The following is a 27,471-nucleotide window of genomic DNA, read 5'->3' as shown; positions in this document are numbered from 1 at the left end:
TAATATGCAGGATGTATTTTCATTGTTACAAATTGAACATAATTACAGCATACGATTAATCACAAATATTTTTTTTTGCAGCAGTTGATGATTTTACACTACATGATTTTACATTTTCCCAGTAATTATAATTCATGAAGTTTACCTCCAATACTGCTGCTTTCTACACAGTAACTGCTTTCTTTTTTTTTTCTTATAAATATTTATTGGTTTTCAATCAGATATAATTAACAAACATTTTCTTCATTAAAAAATTATTATATTCCTCATTATAATTTATTTAATTCCCACAACCCTAATTCCCCCCTGACCCCCCCCCCCTCCCACGCCCGTCATCGTATCCCCCCTCCCCCCTCCAACCCACTCTGCCTTTTCTTTTCTAATCCGAGAGAGAAAGAAAAAAAAAAAATAACACTATCCTTTTCTTTCTAAAACTCATTTCTAAAATACTTATTCATTTCAAGAGGTATAAATCAAGTATATTTCACTTTCTGTCTAAATTCTTCCCATTTTCCCCACTTTTTATAGTACTTCTCCATCCCGTCTATATGTATGTAATAAAGTCTTTCCATCTCACATAACTGATTCATTCTGATCAACCAATCTTCTTCCGTCGGCACCTCACTTTTTTTTCCAAAACCTGGGGATTAAACTCTTGGCTGCACTCAGACAGTACCAGATCCCTGAATCCTTATATGATCTCACTGTAAGCTCAGAGATATGAAGAAGACATAACTCTGGATCCAATCTAATATCGATCTTAGTAATTTTCCTCATTAAATGGACGATTTTCCCCCAGAACACCTGTATCTTTGAACATTCCCACCATATGTGTTATAGTGTACCCGCTTCTCCACAGCCTCTCCAACATAGTGGAGAGTTCTCCCCGTTCATCTTGTGCTCCACAATCGGTGTAATGTGCCATCTAACTAAACACTTATAATTTAATTCTATTTCTCTCATACTAATATTTTCGTGAATTAATCTAAACATTTTCCTCTGCTGTTCCTCATCTATCTCCCTACCCATATCTTTTCCCCATTTCTCTACATAAGTTAATTTTGTGTCAGTGTCTAGTGCCGTTAAGATTCTATATATTTTGGCAACTCCGTGTCTCCCATCTCCCCATGTATCTAATAAACTTTCAAATGAATTCCACTCCTTTCTAATTCTCTCCGGTTTTGGAAGACTCTCAAAGAAGTGTTTTAATTGGTGATATCGAACCTCATCCATTCTGCTAAAAACCTCTCCCTTTAATTTCTCCATCTCTCTATAAGATCTTAGTTCCTCGCCCACCATTATATCTCTCAGTTGCGCGTCCTGTTTAATAATCCAATTCCCTGTGATGTCTTCCTTCTCAGGTGCAAAGTAATCTGTATTTTTAAGTAGCATTAACTGTGAATTGAAAACCCAACCCTTTTGTCTGTGTAACATCTCCCAGACTTTTAAAACAATAGAAGTGTACACACTTGTGTTAACATCTAGACCTCTGTAATGTGTAGGTAACCATATAATCTTGCTTAGATTAGACCCACTCAATATGTTTTCAATTTTGACCCAACTTTTCCCTGGGTTATGAGTCCAGTCAAAGATTCTCGCGATCAAGACCGCTTTATAATATCTCTTGAAATCTGGGAGCCCTAGACCTCCTCTCTCTTTAATTCTAGTCAGCGTTTCATAGCATATCCTCGGTTTTTTTTTCCTCCATATATACCCCAGCAACATTTTCCTTAGTGTCCTGAAAAAAACCTCTGGAAGTTTAATTGGGATCATTTGAAATTTATATAAGACTTTGGGCAAAATTATCATTTTTATCAAATTTATACGGCCCATCCAAGACGGATTTCCAATTCCCAACCTCTTCAATTCCTCTTTTATCTTGTTTAAAAGTGAAATATAATTAAACCTATACATATTATTAATTGAAGCAGACAATTTTACCCCAAGATACTTTAATTCTTTCTCTCTCCACACAAAGGGGAAATCTTCTTGTATTTTTTCTTTTTCACTATTTTTAAGATTTATATTTAAAATTTCAGATTTTGTTGGATTAATTTTTAAATTTGATATTTCCCCATACTCCTTCAGTATTTTCATTAAGTTTGGTAGAGAAATACGAGGGTTTCCAACGAAAAACAACAGATTGTCCGCGTAGGCCGCTACCTTATGTTCTCTGTCTCCTATCTTTATTCCTTTTATATTAATATTCTTTCTTATCATCGACAACAATGGCTCCAGCGACAAGACAAACAACAATGGGGATAGGGGGCATCCCTGTCTTGTTCCATTTGACATCCTGAAGAGCTCCGATCTTCCTCCATTTACCATAACAGTGGCTGTGGGGCCTTTATATAAATTACCAATCCACTTCCTAATTCTATCCCCCAACCCTATCTCCACCAAGGTGTCCATCATAAAACTCCAGTTCACTCTATCGAATGCTTTCTCTGCATCAATTGACAGTAATATTACTGGGGTCTTCCCTTTTTTCCCCTCTTGTATAAGCAACAATGATCTTAATCCGTTGTCTCTACCCTCTCTTCCCGGGACAAACCCCACCTGATCCCCATGTATCCATTCTGGCAACAAGACCTTAAGCCTGTTTGCCAGAACTTTTGCAAACAATTTAGTGTCGACATTCAACAGCGCAATAGGTCTGTAACTTGCACACTGAGAAGGATCTTTATCTTCCTTGTGGATTAAAACTATATTGGCCTGTAAGGACTCTCCCCTGATTTCCAACTCGTCTCCCAGAGCATTCATGTATGTCTTTAATCTGGGTATTAGTAACTCTTTATATTTTTTATAGTATTTTACAGTAAACCCATCTGGGCCCGGACTTTTCCCCACCAGTGTATCCTTCAATGCTATTTCTATTTCTTCTGACGTAATTTCTGAATCCAAGGAATTCAGTTGGATTTTACTTAGTTTTGTTAGACCTGCATTTTTTAAAAATGTGCTTCTTTTTTCTTTATTTACTATATCAATATTATTAGGGGTGTCCTGGGGTATAATGTTGTATAGTTCACTATAGTAATCTTTAAATACTCTAGCGATTCCTTTAGTTGAATGGACCATTTCACCCTTGGAGTTTCTTATTTTTTCTATATAATTCCTATTTTTCTTTTCCCTCAACGCCCTCATTAGATGTTTTCCCGGCCTATCTCCCCATCTATACCTTTCACTTGTTAGTTTATTAAAGACTCTTCTTTTTTTTTCCTCTACTGCCCTCTCTAATTCTTTTTTCTTTTTTGTTATCTTCTGCCTTAACTCTTTCAAAATATTCCTTTTATGGGCCTGTTCTAGATCAGATATTTCATTTAAAAGTCTATTGATCTTTTCTCTCCTTTCTCTTTTCTTTTTTGCCCCTATTGCAATAAGTAGTCCTCTGATATAGGCTTTATGGACTTCCCACAGTGTTGCAACCGACACTTCCTCAGTATCATTCTCTTCAAAATATCTTTCAATTTCTATTTTAATCTTTCGATCGATCTCCTCATCCAGAAGAAGTGCCTCATTCATCCTCCAGACAAAACCACCTCTATCTTCTCTACCCCATCTTAACTTCATTGCAGCCGGAGAATGGTCTGAGATAGAACTCCCTCCAATCATAACCTCTACCACGGATTCTAAAAGTTGATGTTCTACCAATACGTAATCCAATCTGGAGTAAGTCTCATGAACATGCGAATAAAATGTATAATCTTTATCTTTCATATGCCTGATTCTCCATATGTCCACTAATTGATATTCATTCAATGATTTCTTTAATAATCTCAGGGACCTATTCTCCTCTTTCCTCGCATGGGAAGTAGTATCCAACCGTGGATCCATACAAAGATTAAAGTCCCCCGCTACTATCAATCGACCTCTTTTAAACTCCATCAGCCTCTGCAATACTTTCCTTAGGAATATCTCCGGTTTCTTATTTGGGCAATATATACTAGCAACTGTACACTCAATATTCTGCAACTTACCCCTTAAAAACAAAAACCTGCCCTCTGGGTCTGTTATTCTCTTCTCCACTTCAAACCTAATATTTTTTGCAAACCCTATAGCTACCCCTTTTGCTCTTCTAATTGGTGAATCCGCATAATACCATGTCGGAAAATATCTTGACCGCAGCCTAATCTTAGATTCCAAATCCAAATGTGTCTCCTGCAAAAAAAACACTGAGGATGTCCTATGTTGTAACTCCTTAAATAATCTAAATCTCTTCCCAGGGCAGCTTAGCCCCTTTACATTAAAAGTCACAAACTGAACTTCTTTCATGTTGTCCCGCTCTTTCTTTTCTCTCTCTTTCCTCCACCCATCCTCTTACACTTACCCTTCCTATGCAGAGTATTACCCACCCGGCCCCCCCACTCCCCATCTCTCCATCCTCCTCCCCCCCACATCCCATCACCCCCCCCTCTCCCCCCCACACCGTCCCCTCCAGGCCTCCTCTGCCTTTGGATCATTATCCACCTCAGATCCCTACCTTAGGGGTTCAACTCCTCCCATGACCGCACTCCCTCCCCCCCCTCCTCCCCTGTGTCCCTTTATCCATTGCTTCTCTTTTTCTAACTGGCTGCCAATTTTCTTCCTCCAAATTATATAACTCTCCCTCCGCTTCCCAACCCGGAATCTCTGGATTCTGTATGCCAAATTTATCACAAAAATCCCCCACATCTTCTGGGAACCTCAAGACCGCTGTACGACCCCATCCAACCAATTAAACCCGCTGTACGACCCCATCTATAATTCACATTATGCTTTTTCAGCACTTCTAATAAGGGTTTTAGCGATCTCTTTTTTCTCAAAGTCTCTGCTGTTAAGTCCGCAAAAATTTGGATGTTTTTCCCTCCATATACAATACTTGTTCTTCCTTTCACCTTTTTCCATATATCTTCTTTATCACCGTAGTTATGAAATTTGACAATTATGTCTCTTGGTTTTTCTACTCCTTTTTCTCGTTGATACTTCCCTATCCTATATACTCCATCCAGTTTAAATATCGCCACGTCCTGATTATCCATTATGGAGTTCAAAATTATACCAATTAACTCTTTTAAATCTTCCCCCAGGGTCAACTCTGGGACTCCTCTTACTCTTAGATTATTTCTCCTTGCTCTGTTTTCTTGTTGTTCCATCATATAAAGCAATCTTTTTAGATCCTTTCTATTGTCTATTATCCCTTTTTCCAAGTTTGGGATAATTTGGGCATGTGTTTGAACTTTTTCCTCCATTTCCTCCACCCTAGTTAACAATTGCTCCAGATCTTCCCGAATTGTGCCCATCTCTTGCTTTATTGATATTTCCAGGTTTTTAAACATCTCCGCCATTTCCTTTTTATTTGGTATTTGAAGGTCCCTTTCAATTTCTCTCGACTCAATGCCTTCCATTAATTGTTGACTATTATACACCGGGCCCAGGGAAAGTCTCGGGCTATTATCCAGACTTATTTCCAATTCACTTTTTTCACTGACTCCCTGGGATCTTTCTGGAGTGAAATTTCCCTGTGACGTAAATTTTTTGATCGTACCAGTTTGCGGGTTCCTAGACCCAACCCCTTTGGTGTTTTTGCCTTTCATGTTTATTTTGAGGTTTTATTCTTACCCCTTTCCTTACAATCTGTCAGATCTTTGGACCCACCCACCCTAGGACTCTCCAGGTTCAAAGTCCAAGTTCCTCAGATGCAGAATTTTATTATAAACTCAAAAAAGCTTAATGCGTAAGTCCAAAATAGAAGGGTGTATGAAGAGTATGAAGAAAATATATAGCAAGAAAAGCCAACCCTGCGATAAAACCACAGTTATCACTCACCCTCCGAGTTGAAATATCCTTCAGGGTATGGATCTCTTCTGTGGCAATCTTCTCCTACAGGGGTTACTCTTTGTGAGGTTAACTTCTTCTTCTAGGAACAATATATAGTTTCCCAATGGTGTGGAGTAATAAAGGCTAGAGATGTATCTGTAGTGGCATGGAAGTAGTATAATTTGTTAACAGGGTAGAATAGTCATGTAGGGTGATATAGAGGTAAGGAGGTGGGAGGTAAGAGGTATAGTGCTATAGTATATATAATATATATTCACACGGCAGCAGTAGCAATATGGAGTATGGAGGCAGTGTGGGGGCAGTATATCAACGTTCCAAACCTCAGGGCACCAGGTCGCAGGTTTCTCTCCTCCCAGAGCTCGCAGGGCCCCTCCACTACTATTATATCTGCCTCCCGGAGTATGAACTGAAGAGCTGGCGTCTCCCCACGTGGCTGTGCCGTCCTGACCGTCTCCTGGCGACCGCTCTCCTCGTCGCACCGCCACCGCAAGATGACCCCAGGGAATCAGGAGCTTTCACAAGAGCCTCCAAGGGAAGCCTGGAAATCCTCAAAATCCGAGGAGACTGGCATGGGGTGCTTGGCGTGCACTTTCCTGTGCCACCACAGTCCGCGTCCAGTAGAAAGCCGGCTTTTATCCGGCCTCCTAAAACGCCGGCCGGCTATTCTGTCTCCCAGTGCTCCTCCGCGGCCGCACACGTGGCTGCACCTTTCTGTCTCCCAGCAACCGCTCTCCTTGTCACACCGCTACCGCGAGATGACCCCAGGGAAGCGGGAACTCCGCTGTCTCATTCCAGGCTCAGCTCCCCGCCGTCTCCAGAGTCCCCCATCAGCCAGGCAGGTGAGTCCACTTCCCTCCAGAGCAGCCGGTCAACAAGCTGGGACACCTGAGGAGGAGATAGTCGGGGAAGGCTAACAGAGAGTGTTCACTCTACACTCTCCAGTGCCGCCATGTTCAGGCCCCTCCCCCTCCCACAGTAACTGCTTTCTACACAGTAACTGCTTTCTACACAGTAGCTGCTGTCTACACAGTAGCTGCTTTCTACACAGTAACTGCTTTCTACACAGTAGCTGCTTTCTACACAGTAGCTGCTTTCAACATAGTAGCTGCTTTCTACACAGGAGCTGCTTTTAACAGAGTAGCTGCTTTCTACACAGTAGCTGCTTTCAACATAGTAGCTGCTTTCTACACAGTAGCTGCTTTTAACAGAGTAGCTGCTTTCAACACAGCAGCTGCTTTCTACACAGTAACTGCTTTCTACACAGCAGCTGCTTTCAACACAGTAGCTGCTTTCTACACAGTAGCTGTTTTCTATACAGTAGCTGCTGTCTACACAGTAGCTGCTTTCTACATAGCAGCTGATTTCAACACAGCAGCTGCTTTCAACACAGTAGCTGCTTTCTATACAGTAGCTGCTGTCTATACAGTAGCTGCTTTCAACACAGCAGCTGCTTTCTACACAGCAGCTGCTTTCTACACAGTAGCTGCTTTCAACACAGCAGCTGCTTTCTACACAGTAGCTGCTTTCTACACAGCAGCTGCTTTCAACACAGTAGTTGCTTTCAACACAGTAGCTGTTTTCTACACAGCAGCTGCTTTCTACACAGTAGCTGCTTTCAACACAGTAGCTGCTATTTAGACATGTGTGACTGGTCCACATAAGTACATTATGGCGCCAACCTTGTCACATACACCTGTATTTGTACGGGGTGTATGTGATGGGGTTGGCGCGATGATGTCATCACGCCGGGTACTCGTATGTGGGCCTATCTGCATGTGGGCGGACCCGCCTGGAGACGGATAGAGGAGCGCTGTCTCAGTTCCTAAGACCATCGGAAATATGTGTTTTCTGATGGTCTTAGGTGACCCCTGTGAAAGGGTCGTTTGACCCCCAAAGGGGTCCCGACCCACAGGTTGAGAACCACTGCTCCAGGGTAACCTGCTTGATACTTATCCTGCTGGTCTATGGTAGTCTTTCTACAGCGACTGGTCTCCGAGCCTGACCGTGACACAAAGACATCTGAATGGAAAGAGTCTGCAATGTTTCTGCAGTTATACGAGAATGTTAATGGTGAAACTGAAAAAAAAATTGAGCGTGAAAAGGAAATAGTGAAACAAGAGAAGATGAGGTCACACACTTTATTAAGCACTTCAAAATGGAAACCATTACATAATCTTCAAAAAATGGCTAGTGTGGCCCCAAGAAAAATAAGGCACTGTAGGAAGTGCACTCAGAAAAACGTGAAAAGAGTTCCCCTTTAAAATGACTGGCAAGAGTAATGACAGCCAAGAATGTGCTGATGCAGTACTGTCTCTTTTCGGGTCAAAACAGAGGGGAAGGATATGTGACATTTCTAGCCTTCCCACAGTGTGAAAAGTATCACCCAAGGTTCTCACCAATGTAGGTTGAGGAGCTCCAGGATGCCTAATTAATGCGGAGGAAACTATGTTTCCAATCTTGAGTCTACGTTTTTCGAGCACCCTGGTAGTGTAGGGTTTTTGCGAGGAAGGCTGACTGTAGTTCAGTCCAAGTAGTCCCTCTGACCATGAGGGAGCAGCAAGTGTGCTAGAGGTGTGTGATGGACTGCGTGGAAAGAGACGAAGGGTCTGAGGGAGCCAGCAGACTGACGTTAAAGCGGATTTTCACCCTCTAAAACAGGGGTGTCAAACTGGCGGCCCTCCAGATGCTCTGAAACTACAAGTCCCATTGTGCCTCTGCCTTTGGGAGTCATGCTTGCAACTGTCAATCTTGCAATGCCTCATGGGACTTGTAGTTTGGCAACAGCTGGAGGGCTGCCAGTTTGACACCCGTGCTTTAGGGGATACGATGTGACTAATTAGCCTTCTGTACCATATAGACCAGGGGTGTCAATCTGGTGGCCCTCCAGATGTTGCAAAACTACAAGTCCCATCATGCCTCTGCCTTTGGGAGTCATGCTTGCAACTGGCAATCTTGCAATGACTCACGGGACTTGTAGTTTGGCAATAGCTGGAGGGCCACCAATTTGACACCCCTGCTCTAAAACAACTTCCCTCCACTCCACCCCTCCTCCCATCCCTTAGGTGTAGAGCACTTTTTGTTGTCTTTGTTTACTTTTATTTTTTTTTTACTGTCCAGCCCCTCCACCCATTTAACCACTTGACCTCCAGAGGGTTTTACCCTCTTCCTGACCAGGGCATTTTTGTTTTTGCTATTCAGCACTGTGCTATCTTAACTGGCAATTGCAAACTGCCAATACCCCCCCAAATGTCAGGACAGGACAAATACCCTCCAAATGACACCTTTTTTGGAAAGTAGACAGTCCGAGGTGTTTAGTAAGAGACATGGCGAGTTTTTTGAAGCTGTAATATTATAATTTTTTGGAAAATGAAAAAATAAATTCAATGCGGGGGTTTATTTTACGTTTGTGTGGCAGCGATCAGGGATACTGACCGGTGACAGCATGTATTAAAAAAATAATAATAATAATATTTTATTATAATATATTTGTTTTATTCAAATATTTAAACGTTTTTTGTTTTTGTTTTTAATTTATTTTTTACCATTTTTCCGTCACTTTCATCAGAGTAGTTAAGCGTCACCACAGTACTGTACTACTCTGGGGGTAACAGTGATGATCACTGGTGCTTTATAGGCAATAGTTTTAGCTGTCATGAATGGCTTTCCATTCGTGACACCTTGCTTACTGTGGACATGCTGTGATTAGCTACAGGTAATCACATGGTACAGGTAGCCGGGTACCATGTGATAGCTGAGGGCCAATCACAACATCACAAACAATACATAATATCACCGCTAGTCAGCAAGTGCTTGCGATCTACCGGGATGTCGCCTGGCCTGGCTGCTCTGCCCTGTAGCAATCATGCACACAGAGATGGACGCGGTCATCCATTTTGCTCCATCTTGTACCCTCCATCTTGTATCTCTCTCTCCCTCATCCCCCCTCTGTCTCTGTTGAGTGACATGTGGTCTGTTTGATGCAGAGATCAAAGGCAGCAAACTCATTGGGAGGGCGTCATGGTTATAAACTCCAATTAGCCAGGCCCCCCTATGTCTGCGAGAGTCTTGCAGGAGAAGGATCGTAAAGCCATAAACCAAGTCCTTCACTGAGTTCAAAGACATTCCAGCTAGCTGTGAAACAGACTTACATTTAAAGACCCAGTTTTCCATATAATTTTATATCTTCAAATAGGAAATAATTACATAAACATGGAGCACATATTTGGATGGCTCACTTTAATACAAGTCACCTGATAGGTTACACCCCCTAGCTGACAGCTACAGGAGAGCAGAAAATGATATTTCCTCAACCATCCCAGCAGGTATGTCATATTTCATATCTAGACGTTCAGCAGATGATTCTGCATATTAATCTACTTGTGGATAGAATGTTATATGTATCCAGGGAAAGTTATTGCCCTGATATCAACTTCTGAGGGATTTTGGTTCTAGCTGCCTAGCTGGGGCCTCTGCCCACAACTCCCTCCCCAAATGAGGCGATTGGTTCTCTGCTTTAAGGAGACACCCTGCTGAGTTCCTAGAAAAAGGCTGTCATGCTTGGGGTTAAGCTAAGCTGAGTTGAAGTTGAAGAAGCTCCCTTTTAACATCGGAACTAACTTGGGGAGATAAGGCCCTTTTGCTCAGAAAACTTGAAAGCTGCTTAAACCAGGACATTTGGCAAGTACTTTATCTCTCTAAAATTCTTTCAGTTATCTCTTTGCTGTGTTATTGTTCTCTGTATATATATATATATATATATATATATATATATATATGTATATATATATACATACATATATATATTGGCTACACCTTTTTCTGTAAATACTTTTATTGCACCCTTTTGACCTTTTAGTAATAAATCTTACTTTCTGAAAGTGTTGAACTGTTTCTAAAGCTCTTTAAAGCAAACTAAAAACCCCTGCCTCTGAAGAGCGCCACTGTGTGTGTGTTTTAAACTTTGGTATACAGTGAGGAACAGAAGTATTTGAACACCCTGCGATTTTGCAAGTTCTCCCACTTAGAAATCATGGAGGGGTCTGAAATTCACATTGTAGGTGCATTCCCACTCTGAGAGACAGAATTTAAAAAACAAATTCAGGAAATCACATTGTATGATTTTTAAAGAATTTATTTGTCTTGCACTGCTGAACAAGTATTTGAAAATCAGTGTTAATATTTGGTACAGAAGCCTTTGTTTGCAATTACAGAGGTCAAACGTTTCCTGTAGTTCTTGACCAGGTTTGCACACACTGCAACAGGGATTTTGGCCCACTCCTTCACACAGATCTCCTCTAGATCTGTCAGGTTTCAGGGCTGTCGCTGAGCAACACAGAGTTTCAGCTCCCTCCAAAGATGTTCTATTGGATTTAGGTCTGGAGACTGGCTAGGCCACTCCAGAACCTTGATATGCTTCTCACGGAGCCACTCCTTGGTTATCCTCTCTGTGTGCTTCGGGTCGTTGTCATGTTGGATGACCCAGCCACGACCCATCTTCAATGCTCTGACTGAGGGAAGGAGGTTGTGGCTCAAAATCTCACAATAAATGGCCCCATTCATCCTCTCCTTAATACAGTGCAGTTGTCTTGTCCCCTTCGCAGAAAAGCACCCCCAAAGCATGATGTTGCCACCCCCATGCTTCACAGTAGGGATGGTGTTCTTGGGATGCAACTCATCCTTTTTTCTCCAAACACGACGAGTGAAGTTTAGACCAAAAAGTTCTACTTTGGTCTCATCTGACTACATGCCTTTCTCCCATGCCTCCTCTGGATCATCCAGATGGTCACTGGCAAACTTCAGACGGGCCTGGACATGTGATGACTTGAGTAGGGGAACCTTCCGTGCAATGAGTGATTTGAAACCATGATGGCGTAGGGTTCTACCGACAGTGACCTTTGAAACTGTTGTCCCAGCTCTCTTCATGTCAGCTCTGGGCTGATTCCTCACCTTTCTTATCATCAGGGATACCCCATGAGGTGAGATCTTGCATGGAGTCCCAGTCCGAGGGAGACTTTAGCCTCTTCCATTTTCTAACAATTGCTCCAACAGTTGATCTATTTTCACCAAGCTGCTTGGCAACTGCCCCGTAGTTCTTTCCAGCCTTGTGGAGGTCCACAATTTTGTCTCTGATGTCTTTTGACAGCTCTTTAGTCTTGCCCATGGTAGTAGTTAGCATCTGACTGACTGTGGGGTAGACAGGTGTCTTTAAAGAGCTCAGACAGGTGCTACTAAGTTAGATTAATGAGTGCAGTAGAGGTGGACTTTTTAAAGGCACAGTAACAGGTCTTTGAGAGCCAGAATTCTTGCTCTTCTTAGGTGTTCAAATACTTATGTTCAGCAGTGCAAGACAAATAAATTCTTTAAAAATCATACAATGTGATTTCCTGAATTTATTTTTAAATTCTGTCTCTCGGAGTGGGAATGCACCTACAATGTGAATTTCAGACCCCTCCATGATTTCTAAGTGGGAGAACTTGCAAAATCGCAGGGTGTTCAAATACTTCTGTTCCTCACTGTATCTCTGCCTGCAGTGACAGTGGTATACAGATGATTATTCAAACATCATAGTGTTATTGCCGAGTTTCCTCTTTCTCTGTATAAAAAGGAGGTGGTGGCAGTGTGAAGGGTTAATTGCGTAATTAAGCTGACCCAGTAACAATCGCTCCCAGGCTGCAGGTACACAGATTGTGGTCCATTAGCTGGAAAATCTTTGTGCATGGTGCAGCTCGGCGTGGCATTGTTATGCACGTGACAGCGCAGTTTTAGATTGGCTAGTCCTTCAGTCACCAGTTTGGTGAGAAGGGCTGGGGTCTGATGCCGCGATCGTCACACGCCCACCCGCAGTAAAACATACTGTTGGCGGGCGGCAAGCGGTTGAAGCATTCGCACATGCACAGAATTATTTTGGAGATGTAATATATACTGTATGTGAAACTGCAACTACGGGGGAAATGCAACCTCCTCCTCCTACACAATGGGCGAATTTCTCTATGATCAGACATGGCTAATATTCTAGCTAAAGAATGAAACAAATATAATGAAAAACAACAGACTGGCAGCATTTTAATATTTATAATGAAGAAAAAAACAAAAGAATGAAAAAGCTTAAAACTGATGAGCATGGGCATAATTCAGCATGCGCCGGGGGGGGGAGGGGGGCTGTATTTGCCCGAGTGTTCCGTCCATCTCCGTGCCGGCAGTTCTATTATTATTATTATTACTACGAGTTTATATAGCGCCAAAGGGTTTGCTCAGCGCTGAACAATAGGGGGGGACAATACATGGCACAGTACAACAAAGACAGACAGCGTACGAGGGGTAAGAGGGCCCTACTCTTACGAGCTTATCCATATCCGTTGGGTTGTAGTGGCGGCATGGACATTGCTCCCATTCTCAAGCCATGTGCGTGTTGGGGGCGGGTCATCCACTCTCCCCAGACCCCGCATTCACTATATCCGCTCTCCCGGGACCCCGCATTCACTATATCCGCTCTCCCCAGACCCCACATTCACTATATCTGCTCTTCCCGGATCCCGCATTCACTGTATCCGCTCTCCCCAGACTCCGCATTCACTATATCCCCTCTTCCCGGACCCCGCATTTACTATATCTGCTCTCCTCGGACCCCACATTCACTATATCCCCTCTTCCCGGACCCCGCATTCACTATATCCACTCTCCCCTGACCCCGCATTCACCATATCCGCTCTTCCCGGACTCCGCACTCATTCTACCTGCTCTCCTCGAACCCCGCATTCACTCTATCCGCTCTCCCCGGACCCCGCATTCACTATATCTGCTCTCCCCGAACCCCACATTTACTCTATCCGCTCTCCCCGGACCCCGCATTCACTCTATCTGCTCTCCCCGGACCCCGCATTCACTCTATCCGCTCTCCCCTGACCCCATATTCACCATATCCGCTCTTCCCGGACCTCGCACTCACTCTATCCGCTCTCCCCGGACCCTGCATTCACCATATCCGCTCTCCCCGGACCCCGCATTCACTCTATCCGCTCTCCCCGGACCCCGCATTCACTCTATCCGCTCTCCCCGGACCCCGCATTCACTATATACGCTCTCCCCGGACCCCGCATTCACTATATCCGTTCTCCCCGGTGCCATTGGGAGAAATAGTGCCCCATCGTTGCTATGATTGAGAGGAATAGTGCCCCATCATTATTGACAGTGGAAGGAGTAGTGACCCATCATTGGTGTCAGTGGAAGGAATAGTGCCCCATCATTGGTGTCAGTGGGAGGAATAGTGCCCCATCATTGGTATCAGTGGGAGGAATAGTGCCCCATCATTGGTGTCAGTGGGAGGAATAGTGCCCCATCATTAGTGACCCATCATTGGTGTCAGTGGAAGGAATAGTGCCCCATTATTGGTGTCAGTGGAAGGAATGTGAGGCTCGTAGGGTGGACTTTGCTCCTTTGGTATGTCCCAGTATCTGAGTCTCCAAGAAATAGAAGAAGGCATGGGAAGACTCGGCCCACCACACTCTACCTGTAGGTGAAAGAACACTTTTGCCAGGATGTCCCGTTCGGAATTTTTTTTTTTTTTTATCCTACATACAGGGCTGCTGTTAGAAACCACAGGGCCCCATACAGCCCCCCCCCCCCTCCAAAAAACATAGTTTACCGTGCTTCAGTTGTGAATGAATACAGTGAGTAATCAGTACCGATCACTCATTGTGTTCATCATCCTGAAGGATCCTATTGTGTGCTTATGGTTACCAGTGGGAGGGATCCCGGGAGCATTAGGGGGGGGCACACAGAGGGGTCTGAACAACGTGTGGTGAACAGGCAGGGTGATGAGTGCAGCCGGGGGGTAATTACTGGAACCAATCCCCTGTATGGTTCTCTCTGCAGCAGCTGAACGCCAGCGGAAGGGAGAGGAGAAGAAGCCAGCCTTCAGCTGCTGCAGAGAGAGACATACAGGAGATGTAATTGCCCTCCTACGCAGTGCCGATCACCCTCCCTGCCCACATCCAATTCACCCAGCTCCTCCCCTGTAGGGTTCTCTCTGCAGCAGCTGAAAGCCGGTTTCTCCTCCTCTCCATCCCGCTGGCTTTCAGCTGCTGCAGAGAGAGCCATGCAGGGGATCGGTTCCAGTAATTGCCCCCGTCACACCCATCACCCTCCCTACGCACATCCAACTGGCCTGGGCCCCGTACAGGAGGACTGGTGGTACCCCATTATCCATGGCCCTGCCTCCAGATGTTTTGTGGACTCAAAAGTTGTCAAAAGAATCAACAGGCAGGTCGCCTCTATCGCAGAGGTTTTTATTTTATCTATAAAATATTTCCCGCACTCTGAATGCAGTGAGGACGCTCGGCGGCGTGTCTCCTCTGGTGTTTAACAAGGTTTCCTTTGTGATTGAAACATCTCCCACACTCTGAACATGAATAAGGGCACTCCCCCGTGTGAACCCTTTGGTGTTTAACAAGGTCCGCTTTTGTGGTGAAAGATTTCCCACACTCTGAACATGTATAAGGACATTCCCCCGTGTGAATTCTCTGGTGTACAACAAGTATAGTTTTCTGCGTGAAAGATTTCCCGCACACTGAACAGGAAAAAGGACGCTCACCCGTGTGAATTCTCTGATGTTGCACAAGGTTTCCTTTCATAGTGAAGCATTTCCCGCACTCTGGACATGAATAGGGACGTTCGCCTGTGTGAATTCTCTGGTGTTTAACAAGGTCTCCTTTATAAGTGAAAGATTTCCCACACTCTGGACAGGAATATGGGCGCTCACCCGTGTGACTCCTGTGGTGTCTATGAAGTTCCTTTTTCCCAGTGAAAGACCTCCCGCACTCTAAACAGGAAAAAGGACGCTCACCCGTGTGAATTCTGTGGTGTTTGACAAGGTATCTTTTATGACTGAAGAATTTCCCACACTCTAAACACGGATAAGGACGCTCGCCTGTGTGAATTCTCTGATGTTCAAGAAGTATTTCTTCCTGAGTGAAAGATTTCCCGCACTCTGAACACGAGTAAGGACGCTCACCCGTATGAATTCTCTGGTGTCTAATAAGTTTTTCTTTTTTAAGGAAACATTTCCCGCACTCTGAACAAGGGAAAGGACGCTCACCCGTGTGGATTCTCTGGTGTTCAGTAAGGTTTCCTTTTTTAAGAAAACGTTTCCCGCACTCTGAACAAGGGAAGGGACGCTCACCCGTGTGAACTTTCTGGTGTACATTAAGTTGTCCCTTGCGAGTGAAACTTTTCCCACACTCTGAACATACAAAAGGACGCTCGCCAGTGTGAATTCTCTGATGTCGAAGAAGATCTTTGTTTTCAATGAAAGATTTCCCGCACTCGGAACATGGATAAGGACGCTCGCCAGTGTGAATTCTCCGGTGTATAGTAAGTGCTTCTTTTTTAAGGAAACATTTGCCACATTCTAAACAAGGGAAAGGACGCTCACCGGTGTGAGTTCTCTGGTGTATAATAAGGGTATCCTTTTTAAAGAAACATTTCCCGCACTCTGAACAATGGAAAGGACGCTCACCCGTGTGGATTCTTCGATGGGTAACTAGGGCTGCTTTCCGAATGAAACTTTTCTCGCACTCTGGGCATGAAAATGGACGCTCACCTGTGTGAGTTCTCTGGTGTATAACAAGTTGTCCTTTTTGAATGAAACATTTCCCACACTCTGAACATGAATACGGACGCTCACTGGTGTGAATTTTCTGATGTCTTAGAAGGTTTTTGTATTTAGTGAAGCATTTCCCACACACCGAACATGACAGTGAACGCTCTCCTGTGTAAACCACCTTATGGCCTGAAGAAGATTTCTGGGGATTGAATTGATCTATTGATTTGCCAGCACTGTGAGAACTTGGATGGACATCTAGAGTCATAGTATGGGACCTATCAGAAGATTCCTCAGGATTAGAAGGATCCATTGATCTTAGATGGACATCTGGAGTCATAGTATGGGATCTATCAGAAGATACCTCAGGATTAGAAGAATTCATCGATCTAACCGACCAATAGGAATTCACTTTTGTAGAATATTGTGGAATGTCAGCATCTTCTGCCTTACAATCTGGAAATATAATAAGATGTCCCTCCGATGTATTTATATTCCGAGAACACTGTCCACCTGCTGGAAATCAATATTTAATATATATTATGGTGAAGAATGGGACTGATGAGCAGAGATACAGAGTTCATAAAATGTACAGCAGTGGTGGTAAAGACAAGTTATATGGGGCCTCAGGTGCTACTTCTGACATGTAGGTGGACCCTTCACCTGGTGTCCAGTATCTCCTCATTTGTTGGGAACGTGACGTTATATTGAGGAATGGAGATGGACCTTTCATATGGTGTCCAGTATCTCCTCCTCATTTGTTGGGAACATGACGTTATATTGAGGAAAGGAGATGGACAGGTAATGACTTTTGGGACTGTTTATTATAAAAAAAAAATTATATTATTTCAAATTATGATCCCAGTTGACTGTTAAGGGTTAACATTCTTGAGTGAAATTTTCCTAGATATTTCAAGAGGTTACCACACAGACTCGACATTGAAAGAGGTGATTCAAGAGGGGATGAGACAGATATCACTATTTGAATTTCTACAGGTGAGCCAACACACCGAACCAAAAAGGACAATGATGAGATGGAAACCCGTTGTCTGAAAGCTCTCACAAAACCTCGGAAAGTGTGATGAACAAACTTCTTAAGATGTCACAATAGGTATTGAATAGGAAGGTTTAACTCTGGTCTCTTCTATTTACCCTAATTCTCAAACAATAGTGAAAGCAACTAGACATTCTTTCCGTCACATCACCTTGAACTGTGTATGCAGCAGAAGGTGAAACCTGGGTCATTTCAGATACAAAGAAAAATGTGGTTTATATCAATGGAAATCTTATAAAGGGTATATTTCCACACACCAAAATATATTCAACAAAGTTGGGTATTGCATAGCACTCAACTAAGTTTGAAGTGATGAAGAAGATGATTTGTGAATTGGGGTAAATTTTATATTTCCAAAAGAAATCAGCTATTTCAAAACAGTTTAAATATCAGGATAATGAGAAACCAAATGTGTTTACATCTTTCTATGGTCCTTATCCAAGAGTTAGTAGTGAAATCAACTATACTTGAATAGGACATATATTTGATACATAAAGACATTTTGTTTCTATCAAAGGATGAGTCATCATTAAGACCACCAATTCATTTGTGATACCGGACTGTCCCCAGTGGACAGGTGAGGAATATCTCTAAATACGCAACTTCTCAACCGTCCAATCATCAAGTCTGTTGGGAGGTCCTTTCGGAACAATGGAATTGGATGATATAAAAATGACAAACACCTAAACTAGAAAAACTCACAAACTGATGAACTCACTTGCTCACCTGATCACTTCAAGACCTCAAGACTTCTAATAATCACTTCATTTCTTCTGAAAGACTGCTACTACTTCTTGATCACTTCTGAACTTAATCTTCCAACTATTTCTTCACTACTCCTACCACTATATACTGCACTATACTCACTTGCTACCTGCAGCCATTTTGCTGAGAACTTCCAGCTGCCATTTTGAAGGAAGAGATTTCCACCAGAGACGCTGATGCTCAGTTAAATTTTGGGAGTTGTGAGGCTGTTAGAATATTGTCATTTTCTTTGATCTTTCCAATTTTCTAAAGACTTATAACATTTTGTGGTTAGGAATATATTAAGGTTATATATATAATTATTACTATACTGTTTGAAATTGGTATTAGATTATACAGTGGGGCAAAATAGTATTTAGTCAGCCACCAATTGTGAAAGTTCTCCCACTTAAAAAGATGAGAGAGGCCTGTAATTGGCATCATAGGTAGACCTCAACTATGAGAGACAAAATGAGAAAAACAATCCAGACAATCACATTGGCTGATTTGGAAAGAATTTATTTGCAAATTATGGTGGAAAATAAGTATTTGGTCAATATCAAAAGTTCATCTCAATACTTTATTATATATCCTTTGTTGGCAATGACAGAGGTCAAATGTTTCCTGTAAGTCTTCACAAGGTTGGCACACACTGTTTCTGGTATGTTGGCCTATTCCTCCATGCAGATCTCCTCTAGAGCAGTGATGCTTTGGGGTTGTCGCTGGGCAACACGGACTTTCAACTCCCTCCAAAGGTTTTCTATGGGGTTGAGATCTGGAGACTGGCTAGGCCACTCCAGGACCTTGAAATGCTTCTTACGAAGCCACTCCTTTGTTGCCCGGGTGGTATGTTTGGGATCATTGTCATGTTGGAAGACCCAGCCACGTTTCATCTTCAATGCCCTTGCTGATGGAAGGAGGTTTGCACTCAAAATCTCATGATACATGGCCCCATTCATTCTGTCCTGTACATGGATCAGTCGTCCTGGTCCCTTTGTGGAGAAACAGCCCTAAAGCATGATTTTGCCACCCCCATGCTTCACAGTAGGTATGGTGTTCTTTGGATGCAACTCAGCATTCTCTCTCCTCCAAACACGACGAGTTGTGTTTCTACCAAACAGTTCTATTTTGGTTTCATCTGACAATATGACATTCTCACAATCCTCTTCTGGATCATCCAAATGCTCTCTAGCAAACTTCAGACGGGCCCGGACATGTACTGGCTTAAGCAGGGGGACACGTCTGGCACTGCAGGATCTGAGTCCCTGGCGGCGTAGTGTATTACTGATGGTAGCCTTTGTTACGTTGGTCCCAGCTCTCTGCAGGTCATTCTCTGCAAGGCTGTTCTTGTGATCATTTTATCCCCACGGGGTGAGATCTTGCGTGGAGCCCCAGATCGAGGGAGATTATCAGTGGTCTTGTATGTCTTCCATTTTCTAATCATTGCTCCCACAGTTGATTTGTTCACACCAAGCTGCTTGCCTATTGCAGATTCAGTCTTCCCAGCCTGGTGCAGGTCTACAATTTTGTTTCTGGTGTCCTTCGACAGCTCTTTGGTCTTCACCATAGTGGAGTTTGGAGTGTGACTGTTTGAGGTTGTGGACAGGTGTCTTTTATACTGATAACAAGTTCAAACAGGTGCCATTGATACAGGTAATGAGTGCAGGACAGAGGAGCCTCTTAAAGAAGAAGGTACAGGTCTGTGAGAGCCAGAAATCTTGCTTGTTTGTAGGTGACCAAATACTTATTTTCCACCATAATTTGCAAATAAATTCTTTCCAAATCAACCAATGTGATTGTCTGGATTTTGTTTCTCATTTTGTCTCTCATAGTTGAGGTCTATCTATGATGCCAATTACAGGCCTCTCTCATCTTTTTAAGTGGGAAAACTTGCACAATTGGTGGCTGACTAAATACATTTTTGCCCCACTGTATATATTGCATATTAATTAATTTGTATTGTTGTTGTGGTGCAATTTAATCAGAGAGATTTTCTTATTTTTCTATGGCCACGAAAAATAAGAAATAATATCTGAAGCACTATAAGGTTACACTAATCCTAAAAAAATTATATTTCCTTTAAATTGATAATCACATATTGTTTGATAATATAGAAATTAGAATATTATATTTTTGATTGTGTGTACGAGTATATATTCATCACCAGTATTTTGCGTTTGTATTAATATATATATAAATTTTGTACATAAATTTATCAAAAAGGCAATTTTTGTGTATATGGTACGAAATCATACTGGTAAAAGAATTCAAGGTATATTATTAAGTGGTGATCAAATTATTAAGGTGTCCAAATTATTGGTTCATTAAATATTTGCCGTATTTTAACGGCTGGAGGCACTGTAATATTTTGTTTAAGGGAGAGGACACCGCTCTACGTATTTAGAATAAATGATTACATAAACAACCACAGACCTTTCATATGGTGTCCAGTATCTCCTCATTAGTTGGGAACATGACATTATATTGAGGAATGGAGATGGACCTTTCATATGGTGTCCAGTATCTCCTCCTCATTAGTTGGGAACATGACATTATATTGAGGAATGGAGATGGACCTTTCATATGGTGTCCAGTATCTCCTCCTCATTTGTTGGGAACATGACGTGTAATCCTAGACTCCCATCTGTCCTTCCAGCCCCAGATCCAATCGCTGCCAAAATCATGTAGACTTCATCTCCGCAACATCTCAAAGATACGACCGTTCCTAACCCCGGAAACCACTAAGCAACTTATTCACTCCCTTGTCATATCACGCCTCGACTATTGTAACTCCCTCCTCATTGGCCTACCTCATCGCAGGCTATCCCCCCTCCAGTCTATCATGAACGCTGCTGCCAGACTCATCCACCTCACTAACCGTTCTGTATCCGCCACCCCTCTCTGCCAATCCCTCCACTGGCTCCCAGTTGCCCAACGGATAAAATTCAAAACTCTAACAATGACATATAAAGCCATCCACAACACTGCCCCAATTTACATAACCGATCTTATCTCTAAATATCACCCAAACCGTACACTCCGCTCCTCGCAAGACCTCTTACTCTCTAGCTCCCTTATCTCCTCCTCCCACGCTCGTCTCTAAGACTTCTCCAGGGCGCCACCCATCCTCTGGAACTCCCTATCCCAATCTATAAGACTATCACCTACTCTACTTGCCTTTCGGCGATCACTGAAAACCTTTCTCTTCAGGGAAGCCTATCCCGCCCTCTGCTAATTCTGGAATCCTCTACTCTTCCAACTACTCCATCCCCCACAGTGACTACCTACTGTACCATTCACCCCTCCCTCCTAGATTGTAAGCTCCAAGGAGCAGGGCCCTCTAATCCCTCTTGTATTTAACTGTATTGTTACTGTATTGTCTCCCACTATAATGTAAAGCGCTGAGCAAACCGTTGACGCTATATAAATCCTGTATAATAATAATAATAAGGAATGGAGATGGACCTTTCATATGGTGTCCAGTATCTCCTCCTCATTTGTTGGGAACATGACGTTATATTGAGGAATGGAGATAAACCTTTCATATGTTGTCCAGTATCTCCTCCTCATTTGTTGGGAATGTGACGTTATATTGAGGAATGGAGATGGACCTTCCATATGGTGTCCAGTATCTCCTAATCATTTGTTGGGAACATGATGTTTTACTGAGGAATGGAGATGGACCTTTCATATGGTGTCCAGTATCTCCTCATTTGTTGGGAACATGACGTTTTACTGAGGAATGGAGATGGACCTTTCATATGGTGTCCAGTATCTCCTCATTTGTTGGAAATATGATGTTGTATTGAGGAATGGAGATGGACCTTTCATAGTCTTCCATGGGAACTTGTTCTAGCAGACTGGAAGAGCTTCTAATATTTGTAATAAGAATCATTGTAGAATGTTGATATGAAATTATCGGCCTTTTGGAACGAAGAAGGATATCTTTTAAAGTTAATTATAGACAAACTTTATGTGGCTTTTCTGCCCTCCTATTTTCTAAAATACATGCTTTATACTTAAATAAGTAGAATGTGAACAGTTTCTGCATTTAGTGTTTTGTTACTTACTTGTGTCCATATATAGAGACGATTCCTCCGGTTTACTTTTCGTAATCCTCTCCCCCTCCATAGACTGCTGATCTCCACTCACCAACATCTCTTCTTCTTTAAGCTCAACTTTGATGTCTTTCAGTTCTTCATTCTAAACCCCAAAGATGATACAATATAACATCTGGACACACTGCTGCCAATAATAATAGATTACATAGAAGAATGTCTTCTCATATAATTATTTTTCCAGTCCGATCTACCTGATCATTCTCTGTATAGTTCTGACTTTCCTGTGTAGTATTCTGGGAATACAGAGGACAATCTTTCTCCATAGACTGCCGATCTCCACTCACCAACGTCTTGTCTTCTTCCTCTTTAACTTCAACCTTGATGTCTTTTAGTTCTTCACCCTAAACCCCAAGGATAAAAGAATACATTGGTAAAAAGGAGCAAGAGATGACATGCAGGAATGCCATCCCATATCACAAACACATTTTAGGTCTACATGCTCATTCCCACCTACCTGATGATGGTGAGAGATGGTGTGATCTTTCTGTGTGTAATCCCAAGAATATAGAGGACAGGGACATCTCTCTGGCGGTTTCCCATGACTGGATCCACCTATCTGATGATGGTGAGGGATGGTGTGATCTTCCTGTGTGGAATCCCAAGAATATAGAGGACAGGGACATCTCTCTGGCAGTTTCCCATGACTGGATCCATCTACCTGATGATGGTGAGGGATGGTGTGATCTTCCTGTGTGGAATCCCAGGAATACAGAGGACAGGGACATCTCTCTGGTGGGTTCCCATTACTGGATCCATCTGTAGGAAACACACACACTGCCTGAATCCATTGTTTCTATGTGTTTATCAGATGATGGAGGATCTAGGTGGATCCTCCGTACTGCTCTCTCCTTTACAATAAAGTCTCCTCTTACCCGGTGATGTGAGGGGCGGCTGATTGTCCATCATGACGTCCTTGTAGAGATCCTTGTGTCCTTCTAAATACTCCCACTCCTCCATGGAGAGATACACCGTGACCTCCTGACACCTCACAAAAATTCAGGAGATATAATTAGGATGTATCCGGTCTATAAACCAGAGGCCCTGGATGGACGGTTGGATAAATGGCTCTATATTTAGGATCTATCCGGTCTATAAACCAGAGGCCCTGGATGGACGGTTGGATAAATGGTTCTATATTTAGGACGTATCCGGTCTATAAACCAGAGGCTCTGGGTGGACGGTTGGATAAATGTTTCTATATTTAGGACGTATCCAGTCTATAAACCAGAGGCTCTGGATGGACGGTTGGATAAAAGGTTCTATATTTAGGATGTATCCAGTCTATAAACCAGAGGCTCTGGATGGACGGTTGGATAAATGGATCTATATATGTGGAATGTATCAATATTATAAACCAAAGCAGATGTCACATGTTGGGTTCTGAGGATAACTGAATGCAGATAATGAGTGTAGTTACCACCCTAAACAGCCATGGAACCTGCGTAATTAATATATGTTGGGTTTTAAAAGATAAGGTGGAAACCCTATAGTGAAATGGAGGAAGAGGACGGGCGTGACGGTGGAGGAAGAGGATGGGCGTGACGGTGGAGGAAGAGGACGGACATGACGGTGGGTTACTGGGTGTAAATAGAAAATCAGATCTTATTACCTCCTCTGCTGCCACTTCCAGCAATGTCTTCTCTCTACTTCCATCTATCGCCCTTTTTATGCTTCAAAACCACTTCCTGTCTGTACCCTACTTTGCTTCCTGTGTATACCTTACATCACTTCCTGTCTGTGTGTCTCACATGAGATTGCCACCTTGTGTTGAATACAACTAATACAATCTACAGTATGTTTCATCATTTTCCCCATTCCCCTGTGGTCCATTCCTCCAGGTTCCATCCATGATTACACATGTGGATTATATCTCAAATAAGAGCCAGCCAGGTTCAGCTGGGAGAGCGCCATTTCCATAGCAACTGAATAGAGTACAGAAGCTGCAGTGAAGATATGACCCCCAAAAGGCGTGTGTGTTCATCTTCCTGCCAGGAGTCACGAGAACAGAAGAGAAGAGTTTCTCTGTAAAGAGTATTAAGAACGCAGTTAAGGAAATTTACCATATATGAAAAGATTGATGAAAATGTTCCCGTGTTTAATGGAGAGCCATAGGATCATGGAGAAGGAAATGTTCTTGTGTTTAATGGAGAGCCATAGGATCACAGAGAAGGAAATGTTCCCATGTTTAATGGAGAGCCATAGGATCACAGAGAAGGAAATGTTCCCATGTTTAATGGAGAGCCATAGGTTCACAGAGAAGGAAATATTCCCATGTTTAATGGAGAGCCATGGGTTCATGGAGAAGGAAATGTTCCCATGTTTAATGGAGAGCCATTGGTTCATGAAGAAGGAAATGTTCTTGTTTTTAATGGAGAGCCATAGGCTCACGGAGAAGGAAATGTTCCTGTGTTTAATGGAGAGCCATGGGTTCACAGAGAAGGAAATGTTCCTGTGTTTAATGGAGAGCCATAGGTTCACGAAGAGAGAAATATTCCCGTGTTTAATGGAGAGCCATGGGCTCATGGAGAAGGAAATCTTCCCGTGTTTAATGGAGAGCCATAGGTTCACAGAGAAGGAAATGTTCCCATGTTTAATGGAGAACCATAGGCTCATGGAGAAGAAAATGTTCCCATTTTTAATAGAGAGCCATAGGCTCATGGAGAAGGAAATGTTCCCATGTTTAATGGAGAGCCATGTGTTCATGGAGAAGGAAAGGTTCCTGTGTTTAATGGAGAGCCATGGGCTCAAGGAGAAGAAAATGTTCCCGTGTTTAATGGAGAGCCATAGGCTCATGGAGAAGGAAATGTTCCCGTGTTTAATGGAGAGCCAAAGGTTCACGGAGAAGGAAATGTTCCCGTGTTTAATGGAGAGCCATAGGTTTACGGAGAGAGAAATGAACTTCCTATTTAAGCCATACCTTTTGCACTTCCTGTTTGCCAGATTATTGTGCTCTCTCCAGCCAATACCTCACTCTTGTCACTCCTGCTGCTGTCCGTAGCTTCACTACTACTCGTTACTAACCTTTGGCTTGCTCCTCAACTACGCTCCTTCCTGATCCCTACCTATTATATCTGCTACTGGACCAAGGCTTGCTCGCCTCCTGGTGGACCGCATTCTGGTACCAACATGCAGGAAAACCCATCTCGCCATCAGCTCTGGTGAATACCGGTTAGTACTTAGACCCTGAACCTTGGGTGAACCCACGTCATTCGCCAGGGTAACTTGCTTGATACTTATCCTGCTGGTCTGTGGTAGTCTTTTTACAGCGACTGGTCTCCGAGCCTGACCGCGACACAAAGACATCTGAATGGAAAGAGTCTGCAATGTTGCTGCAGTTATACGAGAATGTTAATGGTGAAACTGAAAAAAAAATTGAGCGTGAAAGGGAAATGGTGAAACAAAAGATGAGATCACATACTTTATTAAGCAGTTCAAAATGGAAGCCATTACATAATTTTCAAAGAATGGCTAGTGTGGCCCCAAGAAAAATAAGGCACTTTAGGAAGTGCACTCAGAAAAAAGTGAAGAGTTCCCCTTAAAATAATTGGCAAGAGTAATGACAGCCAAAAATGTGCCGATGCAGAGGAGAGCCGCCACAGGTTTATGTGTCTTACATTTTGGGTCAAAACAGAGGGGAAGGATATGTGACATTTCTAGCCTTCCCACAGTGTGAAAAGGATTTGGTATCACCCAAGGTTCTCACCAATGTAGGTTGAGGAGCTCCAGGATGCCTAATTAATGCGGAGGAAACTATGTTTCCAGCTTTCTTCAGGATAGGCAAGTCCTGGTCTCTGGGTTCAGGAGCTCAGATGCTTTGTAGAGACTTGGTGGGGATAAAGCCTCCAATCTTGGGTCTACGTTTTCCAGCACCCTGGTAGTGTAGGGTTTTTAGCGAGGAAGGCTGATTGTAGTTCAGTCCAAGTAGTCCCTCTGACCGTGAGGGAGCAGCAAGTGTGCTAGAGGTGTGTGATGGACTGCGTGGAAAGAGACGAAGGGTCTGAGCGGACTGAGGGAGCCAGCAGACTGAAGTTAAAGCGGATTTTCACCCTGAAACAGGGGTGTCAAACTGGCGGCCCTCCAGATGTTGCGAAACTACAAGTCCCATCATGCCTCTGCCTTTGGGAGTCATGCTTGCAACTGGCAATCTTGCAATGCCTCATGGGACTTGTAGTTTGGCAATATATATATATTTATGAAATTGATCAGTCCTGATGTACTGTCGGCCAATCTTATTTCTTAGACCCTAAAATGTCAGGACCGTAAAAATATCCCCAAATGTCAGGACGATACAAATCCCCCCAAATGTCAGGACGGTAAAAATCCCCCCAATGTCAGGAAAGTACAAATCCCCCCCAAATGTCAGGACGGTACAAATACTCCCAAATGTCAGAACGGTACAAATCCCCCCAAATGTCAGGACGGTACAAATATTCTCAAATCTCAGGACGGTACAAATCCCCCCAAATGTCAGGACAGGACAAATCCCCCCAAATGTCAGGATGGTACAAATCCCCACCAAATGTCAGGACGGTACAAATACCCCCAAATGTCAGGAGGGTACAAATCCCCCCCCCCAAATTGTAGGATGGTACAAATACCCCCAAATGTCAGGATGGTACAAATCCCCCCCAAATGTCAGGACGGTACAAATCCTAACCAATTGTCAGGATGGTACAAATCCCCCTAAATGTCAGGACATTACAATCCCCCCAAATGTCAGGACGGTACAATTCCCCCCAAATGTCAGGACGGTACAAATCCCCCCAAATGTCAGGACATTAAAAATCCCCCCAATTGTCAGGACGGGACAAATCCCCGCAAATGTCAGGATGGTACAAATCCCCACCAAATGTCAGGACGGTACAAATACCCCCAAATGTCAGGATGGTACAAATCCCCCCAAATGTCAGGATGGTACAAATCCCCCCAAATTCAGGACGGTACAAATCCCCCCCAAATGACCCCTTTTTTTGGAAAGTAGACAATCCGAGTTGTTTAGTAAGAGGCATGGTGAGTTTTTTGAAGCTGTAATATTATATTTTTTGCAAAATGAAAAAATAACTTGAATGTGGGGGTTTATGTTACAATTTTTGCGTGGCAGTGATCAGGGATACTGACCGGTGAGAGTATTTATTAAA

General features: G+C 43.1%; 1 protein-coding gene across 1 annotated transcript; it reads right to left on the bottom strand.

Annotated features, from left to right (window-relative positions):
• Positions 1 to 15,080: 15,080 nt before the first annotated feature.
• LOC149453242 (uncharacterized) lies at positions 15,081 to 24,017 on the bottom strand. The gene is made up of 5 exons (XM_089688265.1): positions 23,206 to 24,017; positions 22,788 to 23,089; positions 22,525 to 22,674; positions 22,283 to 22,415; positions 15,081 to 16,930 (listed from the first exon to the last, which is right to left on the bottom strand). Exons 1-5 carry the CDS (start codon positions 23,288 to 23,290, stop codon positions 15,111 to 15,113), a joined length of 2,490 nt encoding a protein of 829 aa, XP_089544391.1. The 5' UTR covers positions 23,291 to 24,017; the 3' UTR covers positions 15,081 to 15,110.
• Positions 24,018 to 27,471: the final 3,454 nt, after the last annotated feature.

This window comes from Staurois parvus, unplaced genomic scaffold (genome assembly GCF_062004578.1).
Source record: "Staurois parvus isolate SC_StPar_1 unplaced genomic scaffold, SC_StPar_1.0 ptg000449l, whole genome shotgun sequence".
Taxonomy (NCBI): Eukaryota; Metazoa; Chordata; class Amphibia; order Anura; family Ranidae; genus Staurois; species Staurois parvus.
The sequence above is the reverse complement of the archived record's forward strand: the minus strand, read 5'-3'. Positions and strand labels throughout refer to the sequence as shown.

Bases quoted from the DNA above. Each gene is read 5' to 3' on its own strand.
- LOC149453242 (XM_089688265.1), bottom strand. From the start codon at position 23,290: ATGGAGGAGTGGGAGTATTTAGAAGGACACAAGGATCTCTACAAGGAC. The intron at 22,675-22,787 runs GTAGGTGGGAAT...CTTGGGGTTTAG, and splicing joins CCATCTCTCACCATCATCAG to GGTGAAGAACTAAAAGACAT. The intron at 22,416-22,524 runs GTAGATCGGACT...TTTGGGGTTTAG, and splicing joins ACTATACAGAGAATGATCAG to AATGAAGAACTGAAAGACAT.